This window comes from Perissodus microlepis, chromosome 10 (genome assembly GCF_051167445.1).
Source record: "Perissodus microlepis isolate ML-2025 ecotype Zambia chromosome 10, ASM5116744v1, whole genome shotgun sequence".
Lineage (NCBI taxonomy): Eukaryota > Metazoa > Chordata > Actinopteri > Cichliformes > Cichlidae > Perissodus > Perissodus microlepis.
Window position 1 is genome coordinate 14,393,214 of NC_140470.1, and position 23,363 is coordinate 14,416,576.

Sequence of the window (23,363 nt, forward strand, 5' to 3'; positions counted from 1 at the left end):
AAGAATATCCCCCACAACACTGCATCACCAGCAGGATTGAGCCTTGTTTTCATGGTCATGCCAAATTCTGACCCTACCATCTGCATTTTGCAACAGAAATTGAGATTCATCTGACTACGCAACATTTTTCCACTCTTCTGTTGTCCACTTTTGGGGAGTCTGCATGAATTGTATCTTCCAGATATACCTAATGAAACTTTTAAAAGATTTCACAGGTTAAAATGTACTTCCACGGTTGAGACGTAAAAAAAATGACATCACACATTTTGTTCATGCATATTTTATTCAAGAGTAAAAAAATGTGATTTGTCCCATAGGGCATGCTTACAATGTGTGTATTATTTAGGAGGTCAAATGCCCAAACATATTTTGATAGATAATAATAATAAAAAAAATGCTGCAAGATAAAATCCATTATATTTGTTTGTTGAAATATGCATGTAGACCATACAAGACCCAGAAACAGAGGAAGGAAAGTAACCATAAGCTAAATTGTAACAATAATAATATCTGCAGTAAATATAACCAGAGTACAATGTTTCCTGTTAAATGTAAGTGTGACACATGATTTTCTTTGTGTCCAGTTCATTTACATCTGAAAACCATGCTATCATGCTTTGGCAGCCTGAAAGTTGCTTTTCACTGAGATTATATTCATTCACACTACTGAACATGTTCTGTACATCAGTACAACAGAAAAAATTTAAAACACAATGCGTAACACCTTAGAAGGGCATCTCTGCATACAATAAAACTAATATAAAATTAAAAGCAGTGGTAATTAATAACAGAATGAAAAAAAAAAATGGACCAAATCAACTAAAGGAAGCCTATTTATAAAATGTATAAAACAAGACAAATAAAACTAACAATAGAATTTCAAAATAAATAAATTTAAGTTTACTATTTGAAACACAACGATCACAATTATAATCTCACATAACAATTAGGAACTTAACTGCATGCATTGATGCGTTCCATACCATAGATGCTGTGTGTAAAAATCACTTTTTGTTCATCCTTAATTCACATACCTTTATCATTAAATAGAAAGATGGAATATAAAGTAGAAAAAATATTGATGTACGATAGGAATTTGTAGAAATGTATATAGTAGGTGTTGGGTGTGACTCTCCCAGATTTCGAAGTGTTTCTGCTTAAACTTTGTTACTTACTTACTTATTGTTGGCCATGGGAATCCATTTCATTGAGATCACATTAAAGATTTTCTCAGCCTGCTTCCCTACTCTAATTAGAAAAAACAGATTAACAGATTCATGTATTTAATGTCCAACAATTTGATATCCATTAACTAAATTCTGGTCAGGATTCGTCATCAAAGCAAATCATGTCAATATGTTTCAGTTTAGCTCCAAGCCTGCTTGCTTTAAGTGACACAATGGTGTGGCTTTTAGAGAAGCTTTCAACAACACATTTGCAGAATTTCTTCATCGTATACAGTTCAGTGTGTGGCATGAAATCTCACTGAATTTGCAAACTCAAAGAGCACTGGTTTCATATTTGACTGCACCAACTATTTTATCTTTAGCAATAAGCAGGTGAGAAATGTCGGGTGGCGTCTGATAGCAGGGTATGTCCCACAATTTAAAAACTTTTCTTCTGAGGTCCAGAAATTAGTGTTAATTCCACAATGTTGGCAGTCATAGCGATGGAGAAGAGATGAAATACCCGTGACACTAAGCATCCTTCAGCAGAGAATGCTCAGGTGTAAAATGTCCCAAAAAGTAACTGTATAATTTTTTGCCCTTTTCTCATGTGAAATGTGTAAACAGACAGTGAAGAGAAAGTAAATAACTCTGATACAAGCACATAAAATAAAACCCTCTGAGATTCACCTACAAATGTTGCACTTTCTGAACTTCTGGGGTAGTGTGACATTTTCGGACTGTATGTAATTTTTGATACTGGGATATCTACAGTAAGAGGTGGAATAAAAATTTCACAATGCTCCTTTCATCCCCCTCCCTTTTCTTCCCACATCCCCTCCAAGTTATGTCTTGCTAGGAGACGGCTGACAGCGAGGAAGGTGAGGAAAGGAGCAGTGCTGGAGATTACGGAGACATACGCAAAGCGGAGTTTGATCTTTGGTGGCCGGGCCAAAGCACCCTGTCCTCTTTCCCATGCAGGACAACAGCTTCTTACCACAAGGTAAATCAATAAATTAAAGTTCAACAGTAAGATTGCACTGCAGGTTTGAAGAGGTACGCATTTTGCTTTTTTATTTTTTCTTTCTTTCTGATGAAGTGGTGTGATCTAATACTAGCAAAACATGTAGGTAAACAAGATCGTTTTCCTTATCAAGTGAATTTGTGAGTGACTCATAATAAACACCTTATAAAACAGTTAAAATGATTTGTGAGGCATGGATACTGCAATTATGTCTGCTGTCAGGCCCTGTGATGAAGGAGCAGACACGTGTCAGCGCTTAAAACAAAACAACCCCCAACAATTCAGTCTGTAATTGAATTGAGAAAGGGAACAACAGGCAGACACAACTTTCAATCACTTGACTTTTTTTTTCAGTCGAGCTGAAGCCTGCTCATCTCTCCTTATGCCTGCCCTTTGCCGTGAACCCAACTCCCCCCTCCCCCAACCGTGCAATGACATATTGTCATGAAAGAAATGACCTTTTTGCCATTTTAGATTTGCTGCAGATTTCATTTTCTATCTGAGGGCCTGTTTTATTTTATGTTCAGAGGCCTGAATTCAGGATTTAGCAAAGTTCTTGCTGCGCAGCCACTGGCAGTTCTGAGGCTCAGACAGCACATCACTGGATGTTGCTGTTATCTTCTGTGCCGTTTGCCTCTGACATATTCATCTTTCCAATGGAGTGACCCACATGGTTCACCCCATCTTTGCGAGGAGGCATACGCTCATTGATGCGGTCCAAGCCCTTAGCCTCCTCAAAGCTGGTGATCTTGTGCTGGGGGGAGAACCCACGGATAGCTGAAAAACACAAATAAAGGGATCAGGATCTTCACGTAACTCCGCAGTTCCAGAGTGTTCTTAATATGATACATACCCTCCCAAGACATGAACTGCTGCTGTGATTTCCCAGGGATTATAACTAATGAAGATGTGTAAATTCAGAATGTGAGTCGTATTAGGAATCAGTGAGCTTATTTCATTAAATGGCTTGTATTTGTATAGTGCTTTACTTAGTCCCTATGGACCCCAAAGTGCTTTACACTACATTCAGTCATTCGCACACTGGTGATGCTAAGCTACATTGTAGCCACAGCTGCCCTGGGGCGCACTGACAGAGGCGAGGCTGCCGGACACTGGCGCCACCGGGCCCTCTGACCACCACCAGTAGGCAACGGGTGAAGTGTCTTGCCCAAGGACACAACGACCAAGACTGTCCGAGCCGGGGCTCGAACCGGCAACCTTCCGATTACAAGACGAACTGCCAACTCTTGAGCCACAATCGCCCCTAATTAATGGATTAGTATACTCTTTTTTATTAAAGTGCGCATGGTCACATGCTGTTGATATAAACTAATCACTCATCTCTGCAACTAACAATAGTGACATGGCAAGCATTCCTCGTGACAGCTGCTTTCTTGTAGTTAAACTGCCCTTCCCTCAACTGATGTTCCTTAGACCTCAGTCACACAGGCCTAGAGACTGGTCAGCAACCCCCTGACAACCTCTGGTTACTAGGGAAAATCATGACTGGTGAGTGGGTGCCACTAGATGAAATCAGTCACAAAGATGGTCTCTGCCCGAAAAACCATCTCGCAATTGCTTTGGTTGCTATCAGATTGCCAGGGTTGTGTGTAGTTTGTATGGAAGGTGGCCACTTGCATGCAAACACTTGCTAACTAACCACCAAGCAGTAGTGAAAAGAAAAAGTTTAATGCAAACCAGAAAGTGTTTGCCTTAAAAGTGTGTCTTGCTGCTGAACCCAACATGTTTCCAAAGGTAAATTTTCGTAAGCAAACGGCCTACGTTTCCTGTTTGCATTACAGCAGTAAGTGAGTCTTTGCAGACAATTTAGCATCTTCCATGCAAAGTACATGTAACTGCAGCAGTCAGCTCGCAGCAAAATCAGTATAATACAAAGAAGGTTTTCTATGCAGCACTGTATACACCTTGGCAACCAATGTCACCTAGCGACAGCAAGTAGCTTCCTGCAACTACTTGTCAGCCATTCAGGGAATAGACATTTTTCACTAGCAACCAGTGGTTACTGTTGAGTCAGCTACTGGTCCTTAGGCAAACACCAGCAAACACTCACTGGTAGTTGTCAGGCAGTTTCCACCCAGTTGCGAGGCCTACAGACCTAGAGGATTAAAAAAAGGTCTACAAAGTCTACAAGTCTGCATGTTTGTTACTTCAAGCTGTGATATACCTCTTTTTTAAATAATCCAGTCATAAACTGCATGGTAGAGAAAGTGACATCAGTCAATGGTTTGTAATCTTGCCCTTTTTTCTCAATAAAACGAACACCAATTGCTACAATGTCCCTTGTCAGTCATCCTGCTACTTTAGTTTTGTTTAAAGTGCACAAATAATGTGTCGGATAAACAAAGCTGTAAATCTCTTACTCTTCGTTCATGAGTTAAGATTACCTCAGGAACTCAGACACAGGGGTGCATATTTCATGTTGATGCGCTGGGCCGTTTCTTGTTTTTCTGCATGCAACACTTTTTAGTACCAGATGAAGGCCATTTACAAGCCAAACCCAAAATAATGGGCTTTAGTCATGCATCTCTTAGCAGCACTTGACTTTGCAGTGTTTTCATTTATCATGAATATATATCCCTTAAAAAGTAATTCCTCTCTTTTAAGTAGTGTTTTTCCCTTTCTTGCCCACTTTCTAATTACTAAATGCAAATGTATGCTGCAGTCACTGTGGATGCTTATCAACGTCTTTTCATCTGTCCACAAGGAACAGGAATACTGCATTAGGTGTGAAACAGTTCCTTCCAACCTTAGTGCACTGACTCAAGAGTTACATGAACATGATACCACACCAGCCCCCCACCCAGCAAACACTGCCAGTATTTCCCTGCGATAAAAGAGTCTACATTACACACAACTGTGTTAAAATCCAGCTCACGGTCCTTTATAAAGTTCCATCTCTTCTAAAAGTTTAAATCCAATCATCTAGTTGGTTTTTCTGTTTAATCTAATCTCTGCAAAGTAAAGTGCCAGCCATACCAGATTAAAGAGTTATAAGAGTGGAGGAATTATTTTGTGGGCTGTTGTGCACATGAAAATGTTAGTGGCAGGTGGCCCCTACTCCAGGAGAACCTGATGATATACTGAGAGGGGTGGGAGATGGGTGGGGGTTTACCTTCTCCGTCCTCATCATGCGTCTCGATGGCTTCAATGGCTTCAATGGTGGCTGAGGGGGGAGGAGGGGATCGGGTTACTCCTGATTAAGCCATGCAAATGTAAAATGCAGCCCCAGCGAAAAAGGCAGCTCGTGTTAGGCCAGATGAGATATTGGCAATGCAGCCAAACTCAGAGGAGCGCCATGCATTAGTACTGAGAGAAATACTGTCAATCTGGGGTTAGAAAAACTGTATGAAAAATTATTAAGACAGAGGCATGAAGAAAGAAACTGCGAGGGACAATTAGATGGCAGAAGTAGTAGGCTGAGAAAAACAAATATATATATATATATATATACATATATTAGATAAGATGACAGAAATAACTTGTAGTTGCTTAGCACTATATTCAATTCCTTTGTTTCAAAATAATGGATAAAAAGCCTGTTAGGTGGCATCATTGTAATATTTCTAAAAAATTATAATACTTAGTTTTGAGAGTTTCATCTCTGTTTTCTTAAATTAATTGTTAAATGTATAAACAGTCTGGCCCCAAAGTGTATTCCTACCAGGGGCGTAATTTCCAGGGGGGGTTAGGGGGGTTATGACCCCCCCACCACCAATAACCAGACCCAACCAATATAACCCCCCCAATAAAATTATGAATTATCTTGCATAAATAGGCTACATTTAAAGGAAGGAAAGTAATTGGATTTCTAGGACTAATTATACTATAATTTCATAATTATTTATATTTTTGGAATTTATGTATTCATATATTTAAATTATTTATCTGTCTGACACTATATTTTTCTAGTACTGTATTGCCATTTAATTTAATTGCACGCTGTAAATCTTTACAGTCCTTCATGGGCATAAAAGCCCAAAGAGGGACATTGTTTTGGAAATAAGTAATGTCTATAAACAGGGGTGCACCAGCGTTTGCGTACATAAGATTTTCTGGAGGAGGACAGACATTTGTTTAGAACTTTTAAAGATGTCGAAGAAGCAAGCTCCTTTAAGCAGTTACTTTGGTTTTCCTCCACCTCCAAAGAAATGTCAGGAGTCCGAACCGCAAAAGAAGCGCGTATTCTCTGAAAAGTGGTTGTAGGAGGTGAGCTGGCTTCAAACAAATGATGAACGCACAGAGATGTGGTGCAGAATATGCCGTGAAAATCCCACTCTAGCGGACAAAAACACTGCCTTTTATATGTAAGCAAACGCACGTTGCAACTTCTTATCTGGTGCGCGTCTTTGATTTTGACAGCGCATGTGCACCTGCGGACCACTTATGTGCACCCCTGTCTATAAACTTTGTTTGCATCACATCAGTTTCGAACAAAATAAATAAATAAAATAAAAGTGGTGTGCTGCTGTGAATTCGTTTTTCTGCCACCTATAAATAAGTCTCAAAAAAGCACAGCAGCTTAAATGTTAGGTCTGAACTTTGAATTCAAGACAACTTGTTCTGAGCACTGATGCAGTTGTCTTGCATATTTGTATGACTGTCATCATGTGAAACTATTAAAAAAAACTAGAAGACTGGACCTTTACGTTAACTTAGGCTCTTCAGTTAAGAACGTCAGTAAGAGGCTAAAACAAAGCTAACTTAATTTAAGGTAGAGAAGAAAAAAAGACAGAAGAGAGACAGTTTGAGAGATAAGAGTCATGGAGGGGACTGATGTCGGTCATGAAGAAAATGATGGCGAACAGGCTTAGGCCCAGCCTCGTACTCACCACTCTGCAGTGTCTGTCTGCCTCCAGAAAGAACCCCGCTTGGCAGCATGCCAGTGGGCGTCAGGCCCTTAAGCGTCAACACATTTTCACTCTCCTCTCTGCAGGACAGACAGAGGCCAGCAAACAGATCAGAAAATGCAGCTAAACGATTTTACTGGATGCCCCCACTCTCATAACAGTAGATATACATACAGAGTGCACTCTAGATTGGAAAAAAATATTTTTTTGGAAATCATACCTCTACACACGTGTAAATAATGTACCTGAGAACAGAGAACATTTTGGCCATCTTCCCGATAGCGCGGATCTTGTTTCTGATCACCTCCTTGCGTTGTGCAGCTGCGTTGGCTGCAAAGGAACATGTATACGGTCATTAAAGGCTTTCTGAATAAGAGATGGTGTCATAAAACTTCACAGTGCATGAAAAACTTGTTTGAAGCCTTTAGACACAAAGAATGTTCTGTTAATTATCTGTCACCTGATAATAATGTGTGATATTATAATAGGTTCTAGGTCACTGTCATGCTTTACAGCGAGCTTTCTCAAGTTTTCAAAACAGAAAAAAATACACATTTTTTAGCGAGCGTTCATATAAATATGTTCAAACCATTTGAGTACATGTGATGTTTTTTTTTTTTGCTGGCTAATAGCTTTTTAGCTGTGAATTTAAACAGCATAATGATGAGCTGTAAAGGAATGAAATGTCCAGTAAATTCATTCCTTGCTAGAGTCGTGGGCTGCATAAAATCATAAAATGTCACTAAAGGCCAGCATTGACTGCCACTGTCCACATTTCACTGGGAGATTTACAAAAGGGCGACAAATCAAAGAAAGGCCTCAATCCTCGACCCCTACAACGAGAGGTTTTATTATGCTGTGAAGGTGCATTTTGCTGGCATGGTTTGGGTCCACTTGTCGCCTTCTAGAGAAGGGTTGCTGTAAGTCAATACGCAGCTGCTCAGAGTCATCACCTTCATCGTATTGACAAGTTTAAAAATAGTGTAAAACTGCAATGGCCTTAACAGTCTCCACATCTTCAACCCTTTTCTGGAGATTTAAGATTGACGTGTTAGGGCATTTTCACACCTGGAATTCGTTTACTGTGGTCTAAATCAGTCGAAGAGTTTGTAAACTTGTAGTCTTTAACCTGCACTTTGGTTTCTTTTAACACAGAGGAAACTAAAAGCGAACTGCATTACCTCAATACAAACCACGTGAGGACATTCAGTCCACTTATTGGCCAGATGTGTCTAGGGTGGGACTACGAAAAGTAAAAGCAGGAAAAAGCCGCTGTGTTCTGGACTTGTGGGTAACTCTGAGAATTTACCTTAATTTCAAGGCTTGTTAATACACTTTGTGTGCACTGCACCTCTATGACATTCTGCTGAAACACAGAACGCAAAGTTTACCTGGCTATAGGAAGTCTTTTGGCTCAGGATTCACCCGCTACAAGCAACTATGTTTGAAATCAGACATACACTACCTCCTCCCCAGCGTCTCTGTGTGGTTGTTTTTGTCCACAAACCTGTGATTACTGTGTTCATCAATCAATGTTAACGTTACCATAATGAGATACAATATTAGCCTTTCCTTCAATATTTCACACATCTGTAGTTTAGTGTATGAAAAGTTTAAATGAACAATAATAAATACTAAAAAATGAAAAATGGCATGTTTATTTACAAAACATCTTACCATCAAAAATCTCATCTTCATCATTCATGAGTTCATCATCAGAGCAAATGCTCAGCACGTTCACCAGCATTTCTGTGACTGGGATAAAAAATAGAGAGTGCAACAAAGGTAAAGTCACTGAGCAATGAGCCGTGGAGAAAACGGACCCCCCCCGCCCCAAATAAACCCAGACAGATACAAATACCTTTTTCTCCAACAAACGGCAGAGACCAGGTGAAGACATCCATGAAGTTGGGCAGCCAGTAGGGATGGGGTGAGCAGTTGAACTGTCGGATGTTCATCACATTATTTTCATATTTCAGTACAGCAGCTGTTGGGGCAGGTGAGACACAGAAGAGGAAAACTTTCCATAAAGTCTCATAACATTTTATGGCATTAATATGTAGTTATAGATCTGATGAAGGCAACATAAAATTCCTTTTACATAGCTCCATAGAGTAGATATGAAGTATTCATATAAAAGAGAATAGAGTTCATTAAATGGTCTAATGAATAATTTAATAAAATTCCATTCAAGTGTATTTATATGACATCAGATGACATAAATGGTCGCCTCAAGGAGCTCAATGAGTGCAAGGTAGGGAGAAAACCCCAATAATCAGATGAACCTCTGTGAGCACGCAGTGATTTAATGGCATGCTGCAGTGGTATATAAATGTGAGAAGAGGTGAATAGATATGAAATGCTTAGTGTATCATAGGAAGTCCTGCAGCAGTCTGAACCTATAGCAGCATTACTAAGGGAGGGTTCAGGGTCACCTGATCCACCCTAACTGTAAGCTTGATCTAAAAGGAAAGTTTTAAGCCTAATCGGAAAATTAGAGAGTGCATCTGTCTCCCGAATCCAAACTGGGAGCTGGTTCCACTGAAGAAGGGACTAGAAGTTAAAGGCTCTGCCTCTCATTCTACTTTTAACTATCCTAGTACCACAAGTAAGCCAGAAGGCAAAGGGGGAAAGTGCTCTATTAGGATAGTGTAGTGATACGGGGTCTTTAAGGTATGAAAGGGCCTGATTATTTATAATCTTGTATGTGAAGATAAGGATTTCTAGATTAGAATAGCAAATTTATGTAGATTTCAGATCCAATAGTGCCACTGCTGCCCAGTGAAAGCATGATGTAGCGAGTAGAAAGCCAATATTTAACATATGGTATGTTAAAACTCTAGTGAGTGAGGTAATCATTTGTAAACTTTCCAGCTACATACAAGCGAGTTAGAGTTAAGACACTGCTTGGCACTCTGCCTCTGTTCAGCTGTGATACACTCTGCTACATGTGTTGCTCACAGCCCTGACAGTACTGTAAACAATGGAGTCGGAGCAGTTCTGCTGGGCAGGGTAGTAACTTTATTTCTCTGCATCTCCGTTGATGCATAGCAACTACGGCATATCACAGTTGTGATTAAAATCATTTAATGATAATAACTGTGACATAACTGTGTCACCACGACTCAAGCAGTCATAGAATAGTTTTAATCTTGAGTATTATTTGATTTAAATAAGCCTATTGGAGATAAATTTACATACTTTTTTTGTGTTAAAATCCTGCTCCAGAGTTATTAAGATTCAGTGTGAGATTCATTCTGACGTGTCCTCAGAGGAACCATAACATGTTTATACTCAGTGATGTTAAAGAGAGGGGAGAAAAATAAAAGAGAGTCAGCCACTAGATGGCCTAGCAGAGGCAGGGGACTGCTGACACTGTTATATCAGGAGGAATAAAGCCACATGGAGATAGTCAGCAATGCCGACAGTCCCTCCCACGTTCCCCATCTAACATAGCCTATGGCAACCAAGACACAGATCTGAGAACACAAACAATCGGGGCCTCCCTGATGCATTTTTATGCCTGCACACAGCTACATGCAGTTGCACTAACTCGTGCACTGCAGTTTGTATTGTTAAAAACATTTTAGTACGTAAGTCTGAGGAGCCTATTGGCAATCTTTTTAATCAGATGTAAGGCCACGTTTTAAGGTTTATAAAATGCCAAAATGTGCTTCTGATGATCTACAAATCTGTTATTTTTCATCAGTTAGTTACAATCTAGATTCAGCTAAAATGCCGGGGGTGCAGGTGTTCCACTGGAGGAATCTCTCTCCTTTCCAGCAGCAGACTTTACTATTCTCTGTTGCAACATTTAATAAACGAACGTGTTCATTCTACATGAATATATAATTTGGACCCATATTTGTCATTCTAAATAAAAACAGCAGCAAGAAAGCAACACAATATCGCACACAGGAAAAAAAAAACCCAACAGAACTGCACATGATGATGAAAAATGGGGCCGAAACAGACGAAGAGATATTCTGACCTTTGTTATTGTAAACATCCAGGTAGTTTGGCGCTGAGAAGATGGTAATGAGGGACGGGAATCCAGTCGTCTGACTTTTACGGTACATCCGGTAGCTTCAAGGCCATTACGTGGAGGTGAAGACAGAAGAAAAGCAGAGCATTGCTCTTAAATAGGTAAACATTCATTTATTTTTGTTTGTGTGCATAGGTGTGTCTTTCCGTGCTTTTTGTAGCGATTACATACCCAGCATCTTGTGCTTCGTGCGCTCGGATTATGGATAATAAGTTATTGCTCTGTAGGAACTCACATACAGCTGGATAACTGAAAGATAGTCAATGAAAACTGTGTTAAGAGGTGACAACACGAGGTAAAAATAACAGAGTGGTGCAAGCAACAGAGAATGGGAGTGACTTGGTATAATTGTATTTAAGGTGTGACTTACTAATTTCATATCTGGTTTCACTCACCAGGTCTGTCACTCTCAGATTTCTAAGAATTTTGCACGGGTGATGCAAGTGTGTGAAAAAGCATCTGATATCTACCTGGTGTGATATAATAAATATATAAAAGCCAGATAGCGGCAGTCAGACCTTCCTGCCTCTCAGCTCCGTCCTGACAGGAAATGTGCTGCTAAAGACTGTGGCTGCTTTGTTTGTCTATGTAGTGCTTCGCAAAAAAGGGCTGCTCCACCTTCGTGTCTTTGTGTGCACTGTTCTGTATATCAAAGTTCAATTCCTTATAATCATCTCACTTTATTGAACTGGAAGTGTTTGAGGTATTTCTGTCGACTAGAATTGATATTTTCACTCTGCCATTACTCCAAACATCTCAGAAATTATAACAAATGTGGGGTCTCCCAGGCAGTGTCGGTGAGGGAAAAACTATAAATGGACTTAAAGCATCTGCTTCAAACATTTTGGTGCTGGATAAGGTGTCCTCAGAGGTCTTGAAAGCAGGCCGGAGCACAAAAAAGACCGACAGCATATTAGGCAGGAGTGCTCATAATGTTCAGCCTATTAGTGTATGTGTTTCAGCTACAGCTATAGAAACAACAACAACAACAAAACGAGTATATGAGTATAATCTGAAATGGAACCTACTTGATTCAATCCTTGATTTTACTGTCACACAACCTCTCTAGTTCTGCTTAAGACACGTTCATTTCCAAAAAACAAATTAAAATGTGGCTGTATGCCATAGTGGTACTCCTTATGTATTTTTTTTCTAGCCAGATGGACAAGGATATGTCCCATGAAGACTAACAATGCTAACACATGACTTCCAGTGTTACAGTTCAGGCCAGAGTTTCATAGCAATGAATCATGGAGCAGTGCATCAGGCCTCCCTAGCACAGGAGGGAGAAATAATGAGAAGTGGATCACCTTCAGCTACCAACCACAGTAGGGTACATTTAGCAGCTATCACCTGAGATTTGTAACACCCGAAAGGTTGTCGTTCAAAAATCACATTATCTCTTCAAACTGAGTCTTGTAGATTTAAAAGGATTTTAGAGAACAGTTTAATTAGCCCTTTTAAATGCAGCAATTACTGCCCTCAATGCAACATCACCTCAATCTGTCACTTCTCTAAAAAGTTTTTTTTAAAGTCCTTTGTGATCTCTTTATTTCAGCTGCTGCTTTCAAGAAGTTACAAGAATGATATATTTTAGTCCCTCAGTTCCAGCTACACACCTCGCACACATTGCAAACTAGGCTGTTTCCAGTTTAATTGATTGGCATACACTCTCTCTTACCCTGATGTTCTTTCACTGACCTATCACAGACAACAGCTGTAGATACCGAAGGGCCTAACATTACAAAACAGCTCCAATATATGGATCCCAGATGTTGGTGATTTCAGCTTTTCATACACGAATGTTCACCAAATGCAGTTCTTTTTAACAACTACTAGGGGATGAGGGGTGTAGCTGAAAACGACATCCTGACCTATTGAGGTTTTGTAGACATGTGACCACTAACTTGTTGGCCATTTTGAACATGACAATCATGGCGACAATGTAGGCTCAATTGAATAAGGCATGTCTACAAACACAGCAGTTAAACTACGAGCTGAGCTGTATTAAAACTTGAATAAGTGTAACATTAAATGGAAACAATTTGCCTTTAACCTCCTAGGCCCTGGTGTCCACATATGTGGACATCATATTTTGGGTTATTTAGACCAAAATACTAAATTTTGCTCTACAAGGGCCTGATATCCACTTACGAGGACATTATACTGCCACTGATCTATCGAAATTTTAAACGAATGTCCTCATATGTGGCTCTTATTTTTCTTAGAAACAAAAATCAGGTTAAAAAAAAATCTGGTAATTCTTTGTTTTTACATTAATCAGGTCCCAATCAGCCCAAATATCAAAGAGAAATTCAAAATGCATGCCGTGGAAGAGTTCGGGTCTTAGGAGGGTAAAGTAAAAGCTGTGCTTTTTAAAACGTTCACAAGCTCTGAAGCACAAATTTTACTTTGAAGGTTATCCTTCTCCACTTCCAGATCGCCTTGCACTTTTTCAAGTTTTACTACTGCTCGGCTGATAGATAAAGTGTTTGCAGTCAAACATGCAGGCAACCATGGCAATCTGCTGGGAGGTTTTTGGTTCACCGCCTTCTTTGCAACTGATTTCACCCAGTGAGAGCCAACAACCTCCGGGAACTACTGCAAACCAATTGGGGAATGTTTCCCTAACAACCAGTGGTTGTACTGCCTCTAATCTGGTGAACAAATCTCAAACAATGTGCACATAAAGTCATGGTATGAAACCTCAATAGAAGTCTAAACAGATTTTGACCTTAACTTATGAAAAACTTTGCTGGTGATTTTATGGTCTCAGTCACTCATTTTGGGGCCTGTTGAATAAAACATGAAGTCCAAAATCTCCTTACTCTAAATGTCAGAACGGGTGTGTTTATTGGCTAACAACTTGTGATCAACAAGTCATTAGCCAATGAACAGCAAGATCAAGCTCTCGCTCATCACATCCAGTTTCAGAACATAGAGACAGCGAAAACGCTCATCTCAGGGACTTAAAATGGGACTTCATTTAATCTGACGTTGGCTACGTCCATGTTGTACTATGTAATATTTATATTGTTAGTTAATCTCTCCACTATGCTTTGATATATAACTAGTTAGCTAGTTTTGTCTAAAATAGAAATATCTTCACTTTACACTGACAATCGTCAGAAAAGTAGCTGCTTTGAAAAGCTTGATTGAAATTATTAAAAAAATGTAAACATAATCGCTTCAGCGCTTTCATCTTTCTCCGAATCTCTACAACATAACCCTCCCCAGCAACAATCCTCTCCTCCTGCACTTCCCTAAAGTCGCTGCCATCCTTGGACCCATCAAACTTTCAGAAGTGTTTAAAATATTTAAGCCCTCAAAGGTTTGTGCCGGAAGAAACAACAAGGAGACTGCTGTGCCCTAAGCACCTGGCGAAACTATGTCATCCACCATATGTAAGTAGGTCGCACGGGCAACCCTCCTTTAGTGGCCAATATACAAACCACAGGATTAGCTTGAATGTGTTGAAACCCTTTCCCTTATTGCTGCACCGTTACCGATCTGCAAAACGCTGTTCTCAAAAAATGTTATATAACAGATTCTATTAAAAAACACATCCACAATGCATTTCTGCAGTTTTGCATCACACATACTGAAGATTAAGCCTGTTACAGCTGCAAACAGCATTTTTCTGTTTTGTTTTCTTTCCATGTCGTGTAACAAGATAAAAATAAAGAACTCATCATGCACTGATGTACTTTTTTTTCCTTTTCTTTTGTCCGCTCTATCTATTGATTACTGCAAAGGAAAAGAATACCCACACAATGCCTGCCCGCAGCTCACATTCTTTTTCTTGCCTTTGTGAAAACACACAATAATGTGTCGGTGAGCCTGTGAGTGAGAGAGCGCGAGGAATCTGACAAGTGAGTATGAGCGAAAGAGACCGAGAGAGAGATGGAAGTGGCGTGTTGTGAGTGTGAAACAGAGTTTTTTTTCCTTTCACCTTAGAAAATCCATCTGCCAGGCTGGTGGTCATTAATCTCATTTCCCCCCACTATAAAAGCTATGAAATCATATAAACATATCCATAATCACTTAGCTGACTCACACTTTTCTGATTGCACCTTGGCGCATGAGAAATGTTTAGTTAGTGCTTTGATATCATAATAATAAGACTGACAAGAAGAAAAGGCCAAGGTAAACAAACACACGATGTGATGTAGTGCCTATACTTTATGAGACAACAGATTTAATGCAGAACCTTAAATCATATGCAGCATTACTACATCACATTACTGAACAAGATAAGCCTAAACTTATGCATTTCATCCAAGGCTGAAAAATGAAGTCAATGTACAAGTGCCAAGAACTGCAATTCATCAAAGGTCACTTGAGGAACAAAAAAGGACCTGCCTGCAACAACAACAAAAACAACAGAAGAAAAAAAAAAAGAAGCAAATTTCCCTGTATGTGATAACTGTATCACAGAAAAGCCAAAGGCAGCCATGCTGTTCCAAACTATGGGAAAAAACAATTTCATGGAAGACACATTGAGGAAGTCTAATAATTATATGTGCAAAATTATTTAATCCCCCATGAAATTGAAAGATTTTGTCTAAATTTTTAAGTATTTTTTCAAACAGAGAAAGATATTTTTCTTGTTTTTTCTTACTAATTTTCTTTAGAAAGCATACATTATTTCTATTTACAAAGACTAACAGAATGATTTCAGAAAAACAAAAATTACCAGGGTTAATCTTTTTAGCCTCTCTGAAAAAAAGGACATTTTTATTGAGTAACTGCACAAACCACTACTGTGTAATGATGTGCTTTAACTTTGTGATGCTCAAAAGCTTGTGAAATAAAACCGAGGGGTCATCTTCCAATTTATACAGAGTATAAAAACTTCAGCGAATGTTTGAGCCGTCACTTGAGAAAGCATCGTGCCACAAACAAAATAAATCAGTTTTTACTTGAGAAAAAGAATTGTTGATGCTCACAAAGCAGGAGATGGTATCACAGATACCTTGTGAGAAACATCATCAAGAAATTCGGAGAGAGCAGGCCAAAAGAGATCTTTGGTCATATCAACACTGCTTATGTTTAGAGAAAGAAGGGAGAGGTCAAAAGAAGACCGACCCCACAGTGAAGCACGGTGGTGGGTGTATTATGCTGTGGGAATGCTTTAATGTGTCTAGCATACAAATTCTCATCAAAGTAGAAGTGATCTCCAAAAAAGAAGGACATGTGAAGATTTTGAAAGAAAACATAAATCAGTCGCTTTGTCTCCCAACATGACAATGCCCCAAAACAAATGTTACTCTTTGTTCAGAAGACCAAAGTGGACGTTAATGAAGGGGTGATTCAAGCCCTCATTTGAATCCCATTGAATGGGCATGAACTGAAGATCAAGGTCCATACCAGATGACCATCAACTCTGGAGGAGCTTGAAACAGGGATTGCTAAGGAGACATGTGTGGCAAATGATTTCAGCCTGTTATCCAGCAAAAAGGATACACAATTAACTGTCAGCATCAGGGGAGATAATAATTTTGAACCCTGGCAGTTAAAAAATAATAATTTTGTGTATGCAGAGTAACATAATGTAAAAAATGTGGGCTGATAATTCTGTCCTCATCTGTACCCGACTGCATCTTCGATACACTGCTTTTCCTGCTCGATTTCTATTACATTTTTTGTCATTTGTCAATAATACAGAATGAGGTTCTCTGTGTAGCATGCATCCTGTATGCTTAGCAAGAGTCATAATGATGGAGAGGTATGTTTGAGAGTGAAGGCAGGAACTAAGCCACGGGGAGATAGATGACTATTATAGCTGCAGCCTCCACACATTCACAGAATAATCCTCACTGAGCTCCCATCTCCTGGTGAACAGCTATCAGTGACCGTTTAACAGGAGTGAAAGGAGAACCTGCGTTGTGTTTTACTCTTTGTGTGTGTGTGTGGGGGGGGGGGGGGGGGGGGGGTCTAAACTGCTATCCATTTTCCAAAGAATAATATATTGAAGTTCACCTCAGTTTTGTAATATAATCAACACCTTCAGACATCTGAAACTTGCTTTATATGAGAATTCAACCACAGTAAACAAGTTTATCTTATTGCTGCAAAGAGATCTCATATGTTTAATTGGAGTTTGATTTTATCCTGCAGGGAAACATTAATACAAAAATCTGAAGACCTCTGCTCCTGCAGCAAGGTGATCTCCGAAACAGAAATCAGTGTTCTTGAAGCTCAAACAAAAATAAAAAATAAAAATGAAAATGCTTTGGGAATGTTGTAAATGCTATGCAAATTAGACTCTAACACACTAATATACACAAAACTGTCAGAACGGTTTTAGTTAGGCCTGAGAAGCAGATAACACTTCTTTAAAACTGTTACAACTGGACAAAAAAGGACACTTTCTTAGATATTAGTTTCGGTGCCTGAAAATACACAGGAATTAAATTAAAAATGGATTATAATGGGAACTACAATTATCCTACACACTCTGTCCAGAATGCCATTTACTCTTTGGTAGAAGAGCAAGTCTTCATGACTTTCTGTGATTTGAGCAGATCTGCAGCTCCCACGCATGGCTCTGTGCTGTTCTGAACCTTCATTAAGAAAACTCTCACCATAACTGCCACCTAATCTCTTCTCCTCACCACCACCTACTTCCACGGCTCTCTTCCATCTCACAACAACATTAGGACAGCGCTCACTCTTCTTCTGCCTTCCTATCATCTTGATACGTTACCAGGGCATCGTTTCTGCCTCAGTTTTTATTTGACATATTTACCACTGCTTTATCACCCACGCGAACCTCAGGACATGGAGACTCCTTCACTGATAGACACTGTAAGGGTCAGGGATACGCTTATCTGTCTGAATCCTTCTGTGTTCATGTTAGCTGTGTCCACATTTGATTTGTGCTCAGGTATAAAAAAAAATGTTTGATATCTATTAATAGTTTATAATCCTAACATCTATTTTTGCTATTAAGAGCTCATTTGCATGGGTTCTGTGCAACAGTCAAATTTCACCCAACATTATCCTTGAAAGATTAAATGAGATCATCAACACTGATAAATAAGGGTGTTAACTTTAAATGCATGTCATCCCTGTCCTCCCATCTTCTTCCATCTCTTAACTGTACTCCAAGTAGAAAGAGTGTGACATACACACAATTGATGAATAGCCACCTACTTCAAGATCAAAGCACATGCGCTTCTATCTTTCTTTTTTTTTTTTTAAAGCTTGCCCTATTTATATCAGCCTGGATTTATTGTAGACAGCTTCACAGTGTGAGCTGCAGTCTTTCCTTTAAAACTTACAATTAGAGACCGGGGGTCATGTTCAACATACCAAGGGTATATTTTTTATTATCTAATTTTGCTAAACCTCAACTGTGATCACGACTCTGTAAGCGGTTAAGAGATTTCTCCAAATAGGGAGATGCTGGCTGCAGATAACCAATCTAGAGCAATATAGATATATCCTGTTCTTCTAAGAACAATCTGTGACCCCAGTTTCAAAAATCTTGGGATGCTGTATAAAAATAGTCTCATAGACCCACATTTTATTCACAATACAACACAGAAAACATCAAATGCTTAAGCAGAGGAAATGTAACATTTTAAGAAAAAAAAAATGTGTCATTTTGAATTTGATGGCATCAGAATATCTCAAAAAACAAAGTTTGGGCAGGGGCATTTTAGTACTGTTTAGCACCCTCCCCTCTTTAACAGTAAGCAAACATATGAGAACTGAGCTGCTGCATTTTGAGGAAGAGTGTATTTCTCATTGTTGTCTGATAAAGCTTCAAATGTTTTCAGTTGGTGAAAGGTCTGGATTGCAGGCAGAGCAGTTCAGCACCTGGATTCTTCTAATATGAAGCCATGCTGTTGTAATAGTTGCAGTATGTGGCTCAAATATCCAGTCTTTCTTGAAAAAGACATTGTCTGGATGACGGCAAATGTTGCTGTATATACCTTTCAGCATTAACACTGTTTTTCCAGTGCGACAGTGTTCCTCTCCTCTTTAGTCCAGATGAAAAAATTCAACATTTTGACTAATCTGACCAAAGGGCAGTTTTCCACTTTGTCTCATTCAATTTTAAAGGAACATAGGCTCAGTGAAGACTGCGCTTCTGGATCAAGTTCACATATGGATCCTTCTTTGCATGATGGCGCTTTAACCTGCATTTGTGGATAGCACCGTGAACTCATGCTGAGCTCATGCATGACGGTCATTCCTGTTTTTAACACAGTGCCACCTGAGGGCCCAAACATCACAGTATTCACAATTTCACATTGACAAATATTGACATAAAGTTGTTCCACAATTTGTAGACACAATTTTGTATAGATTGGTCCTCTTTCCATCTTTATATCTGAGAATCTTTGCCTCACTAAGATGCTCTAAATATTCCTTCACCTCTTTCTTTTTAGTAAAACTGTCCCAGCTTTCGAGATGAGAGTCACAATTTTGGAATTGCGGTTGTACAAGCCGAAACTAAGCTTTAAGGAATGTAAAATGTGTAAAAGAGATTAAATGATACATTTGGTGCAGCCACAGTCAGGAAAGACAAAAATACAGATGCTGTGCTAAGAGACTTATTATTATAACTGTCCCCACATTAAGACACAAGTAGATGTGACTATAATTACAACTACATATTCTCCTACATATTTATATGACTTAAATATTTTTTATGGCATTTCTGACCATTTTACTACAACTTTTTCAGCTTCAACCTTAACTGTATTAAAAGGTCTTTGGTGCAAGTAATGAACATGTATTAAATTGTATTAAACATTATTCAAACCAGCAGGCTGCTGGCAAATCTTGCATGAGGTCATTAAGTAGGCCATAAAGCTGAAGCGCTCTCTGTTTTAAGATTATGTTGCTTCACTGAGACCTAGAATAAAATAAAAATATTGCAGCAAGCGAGGAATAAAGTTCCCTCCACTATGAAACATGATCTGAAGTTGCTGCAGGTAGCAAAAGAAAAAGCTCACCTGTAGAAGTAAGAGCAGCCCCGCACTGTGTTGTGGCTGAAATATTCCTGGGTTTTCTCATTGCCAAAGTCTTCGAGAGGGTCGGACCACAGCAGGTCACACATGGGCCCAAAAGCCGGTGGCTCCTTGAACCGATCCAACTTTACACACGGATTCAGAAATTGATGTCAGGCACACACAAAGAAAGCAGAGTGGGATATGGTAGTGGTGAGGCGTGACTGGACTGTTACCTTTTTAATGTCATCTAAGGTGTGTATTTCAGGTGAGAGTCCACCGTGAACACACAGAAACTGTTGGTTCATGAGCGCAGCCAGGGGAAGGCAGTCAAACGCGTCCATACACGAGTCATACACCTGCTCTGAGTACTTGATTTTACCTGGCACAACACAAAAAGTAATGGTTTGGTTCAATGAGTCAGCTTTTGAACACTGAAATGTTAGCAAGTGGTAATTATTTGGGTTTAACTTTGGCTGGTAGGCATACTTTTAGTTCTTTCAGTTTGAATTTGTTTAACTTGTTGCATTTGTAGCTCTTCATTTTCGGCTTCTCACAGGCAATTCCAATTCAATTTTATTTATATAGCACCTAATCACAACAACAGTCACCTCAAGGTGCTTTATATTGTAAGGTAAAAGCCTTACAGCAATACTGAGAAACCTCCAACAATGAGCGAGCACTCGGCAATAGTGGAAAGAAAAACTCCCTTTTAACAGGAAGAAACCGTCTGCCATGACCAGTTTGGGGTGAGGTGAATGCCATTCCCTTATATACCTTGATATAGCATTAACATTAGCTCCAGGCTACGCAGGACCGTAGTAAGACAGAGAAAGAAGAACTGAGAGGTACTCACATTCTTGTTTGAAGGTGAAATATTCTGTCAAATGTCTACATTCATGATTTCCACGAAGTAAAAATAGTGTCTTTGGATAGAGGATTTTCAGCGACCAAAGGTATAAAACACACTGTTGAAACAAGCACAAGAAAAATGTTACTTGTGATGGTTTTTTTTCCTATTTGGATTCCTGTGTGGCGTTCTTAATAATATTCTTTTGGATTTACCTCAATACTGAAGTAGCCACGGTCAACATAGTCACCAAGGAACAGGTACCGTGTTGTAGCTGGTGATCCTCCCACTTCAAACAGCTTCATAAGATCAAAGAATTGCCCATGGATGTCTCCACAGACTGAAAAACACCCCAAAAAGGCAGATGTTATGAAACCGAAAAGAAAAAACCCCCCACTGAAAATCCTTTTCTCTTCTTTGCCAGCATGTGCACGCATCTTTTTCCCGTCTGCTAGGATAAAAAAATGCAGTAGATTATCATTTCGGTCATACCTACTGTAGCCTGTAAAACCATTTGCAGCCATTGCAGTGCTTTCACGAAACAAAACATTCAAGATTCGATACTTCTGACTTCATCACTGTTGTCTTTTCACACGACAGTGATGAGTTGTGAGTTTCTATATGTATCGCCTGGATTTCCAGGCTTGATATTTATTGTTTTTGAAGGTTTGAAGAACAGAAGATGAGAGACAGACAGTAGAGACCACTGTGACAGGAGCTCATGGCGTTACAGAATAGTACACTTTGTACCAGAGGTGTGTGTCTTCATTTTCTGCATGCAGGTTAGCTGCATAAATAGACAGCCAGGCTGTGCAGCTGCATGGAGATGCTGCTGTTTGTATCGTGACTCTTTTGATTATTTGCATCTGATAAAAATGTCTCGCGTTTGTTTTGTTGTGTAATACCTTTTGCAACAGTTAAGAATGTAGCTGTAGAACGGGCTCTCGTTAATAATGCAATATTGCGTACAGGGAAATATGGATGTAATGTAACTATAAACAAAGGCATAAATAAAAATAACTACTTATGCCATAAGCATAAAGATCTGAGCGTATTCTGTGTGAGGTGAAAAATATGGTTTCACCGAATGGGCTCTCTGGATTACTCCATCTACTATGTGCACTTTTCTTCTCTCCTTCCATGGAGAACTCGGAGCACTTAATTATTCACATTGTCACTGGAAGTGTTCTTCATTCTTTTAACTCTTTAGTGCTCACATATAGAGAAAGTACGGCCTGTCAGTAGAGCGGCATGTTATGAGAATAATATTCTTGCGTGTGCATCTGGATCTGATGGATGCCATGTTAGAAATTCTCCCCTCTTTAGGTGTCGCTGTATTGAGATATTTCTAAGGTCTCTACTCTAGCTGAAAGGCTTCTGTCCTCTGCTTCTGAGAAATGAGACGCTCACGCCTCCCAGAGTTAGAAAAATCTCGAGCCCCCGGGGAGATATATACTTTTTCGTAGTGAACACTGTGGCACTGGAGTGCAAACCTACATCTCATTTCCTCGCTGCCTTCAATTTTTCATTATCATCTTTCTCTGTCTCCTTCTCTCCTACTCACCCTCCATCTCCTCTCGCTTTTCCGTCTCCCCTATCAGCTCCACAGTGGCCTTCGCCCACTCAAAGCTTAGAGCAATGTGAGTGGGAGACTTCTTGTGTGACTAAAGCAATCAAAAGCACACATGCGCACATACATGCAAGCTCATGCGCAAACACCCGTAAAACATGCGTGCAAGTAAGGATTCACATGCATAATCGGCTGCAGAGACATTCAAACACTGCTCGCGCTCACACAGATATAAACAAATGTGCAGACATAATACTTAGTTTGTCATACATATTTCATACTTAGTACATAAAGCCTCCATTTTGCTGATGCAGGTCGAGCTGAGGCCTTCTCCTGAAGTGCATTTGTCATCTTTGATGACATTAAGCTGATAGGAAGCTAGGTAAATGCATAATTACATGTGCATTCACATTTATGTTCAATATACACTCACCAACCGCTTTATTAGGTACACCCTGCCCTCCTAGTACCAGGTTGGGCCCTGTTTTGCCTTCAGAACTGCCTCAATTATACCATAACCATCGATTCAACGAGGTGCTGGAAACATTCCTCAGAGATTTTGGTCCATATCGACACGATAATGTTACACAGTTGCTGCAGATTTGTCAGCTGCACATCCATAATGTCAATCTCCTGTTACACCACATCCCAAAGGTGCTATTGGGCTGAGATCATGTCACTGTGAAGGCCATTTGAGTACAGTGAACTTATTGTCATTTTCAAGAAACCAGTTTTGGCGATTTGAGCTTTGTGACATGGTGAGTTATCCTGCTGGAAGCAGCCAGAGGATGGGTACACCGTGCTCACAAATGGACATGAACACGGTCAGCATCAATACTCAGCTAGGTTGCTATGTTTAAACGATGTTCAGCTG

At 39.6% G+C, this 23,363-nt stretch overlaps 1 protein-coding gene across 2 annotated transcripts in view; it reads right to left on the minus strand.

Moving 5' to 3' along the window:
- Window positions 1–264: 264 nt before the first annotated feature.
- Window positions 265–23,363, minus strand: part of ppp3ca (protein phosphatase 3, catalytic subunit, alpha isozyme) — a 31,433-nt gene continuing 8,334 nt past the window's right edge. The window contains exons 3-14 of one of the 2 annotated variants that reach the window (XM_084942309.1): window positions 21,135–21,259; window positions 20,926–21,037; window positions 20,306–20,451; window positions 20,076–20,215; window positions 11,275–11,352; window positions 11,050–11,144; window positions 8,920–9,045; window positions 8,736–8,813; window positions 7,304–7,388; window positions 7,041–7,138; window positions 5,324–5,374; window positions 265–2,967 (exon numbers count right to left, since the gene is read on the minus strand). In XM_084942309.1, the coding sequence (XP_084798435.1) occupies window positions 2,789–2,967; window positions 5,324–5,374; window positions 7,041–7,138; window positions 7,304–7,388; window positions 8,736–8,813; window positions 8,920–9,045; window positions 11,050–11,144; window positions 11,275–11,352; window positions 20,076–20,215; window positions 20,306–20,451; window positions 20,926–21,037; window positions 21,135–21,259 (1,313 nt within the window). In that variant the 3' untranslated portion in view covers window positions 265–2,788. The remainder of the gene's footprint in view (window positions 2,968–5,323; window positions 5,375–7,040; window positions 7,139–7,303; window positions 7,389–8,735; window positions 8,814–8,919; window positions 9,046–11,049; window positions 11,145–11,274; window positions 11,353–20,075; window positions 20,216–20,305; window positions 20,452–20,925; window positions 21,038–21,134; window positions 21,260–23,363) is intronic. The other variant, XM_084942310.1, reaches the window with a different exon arrangement.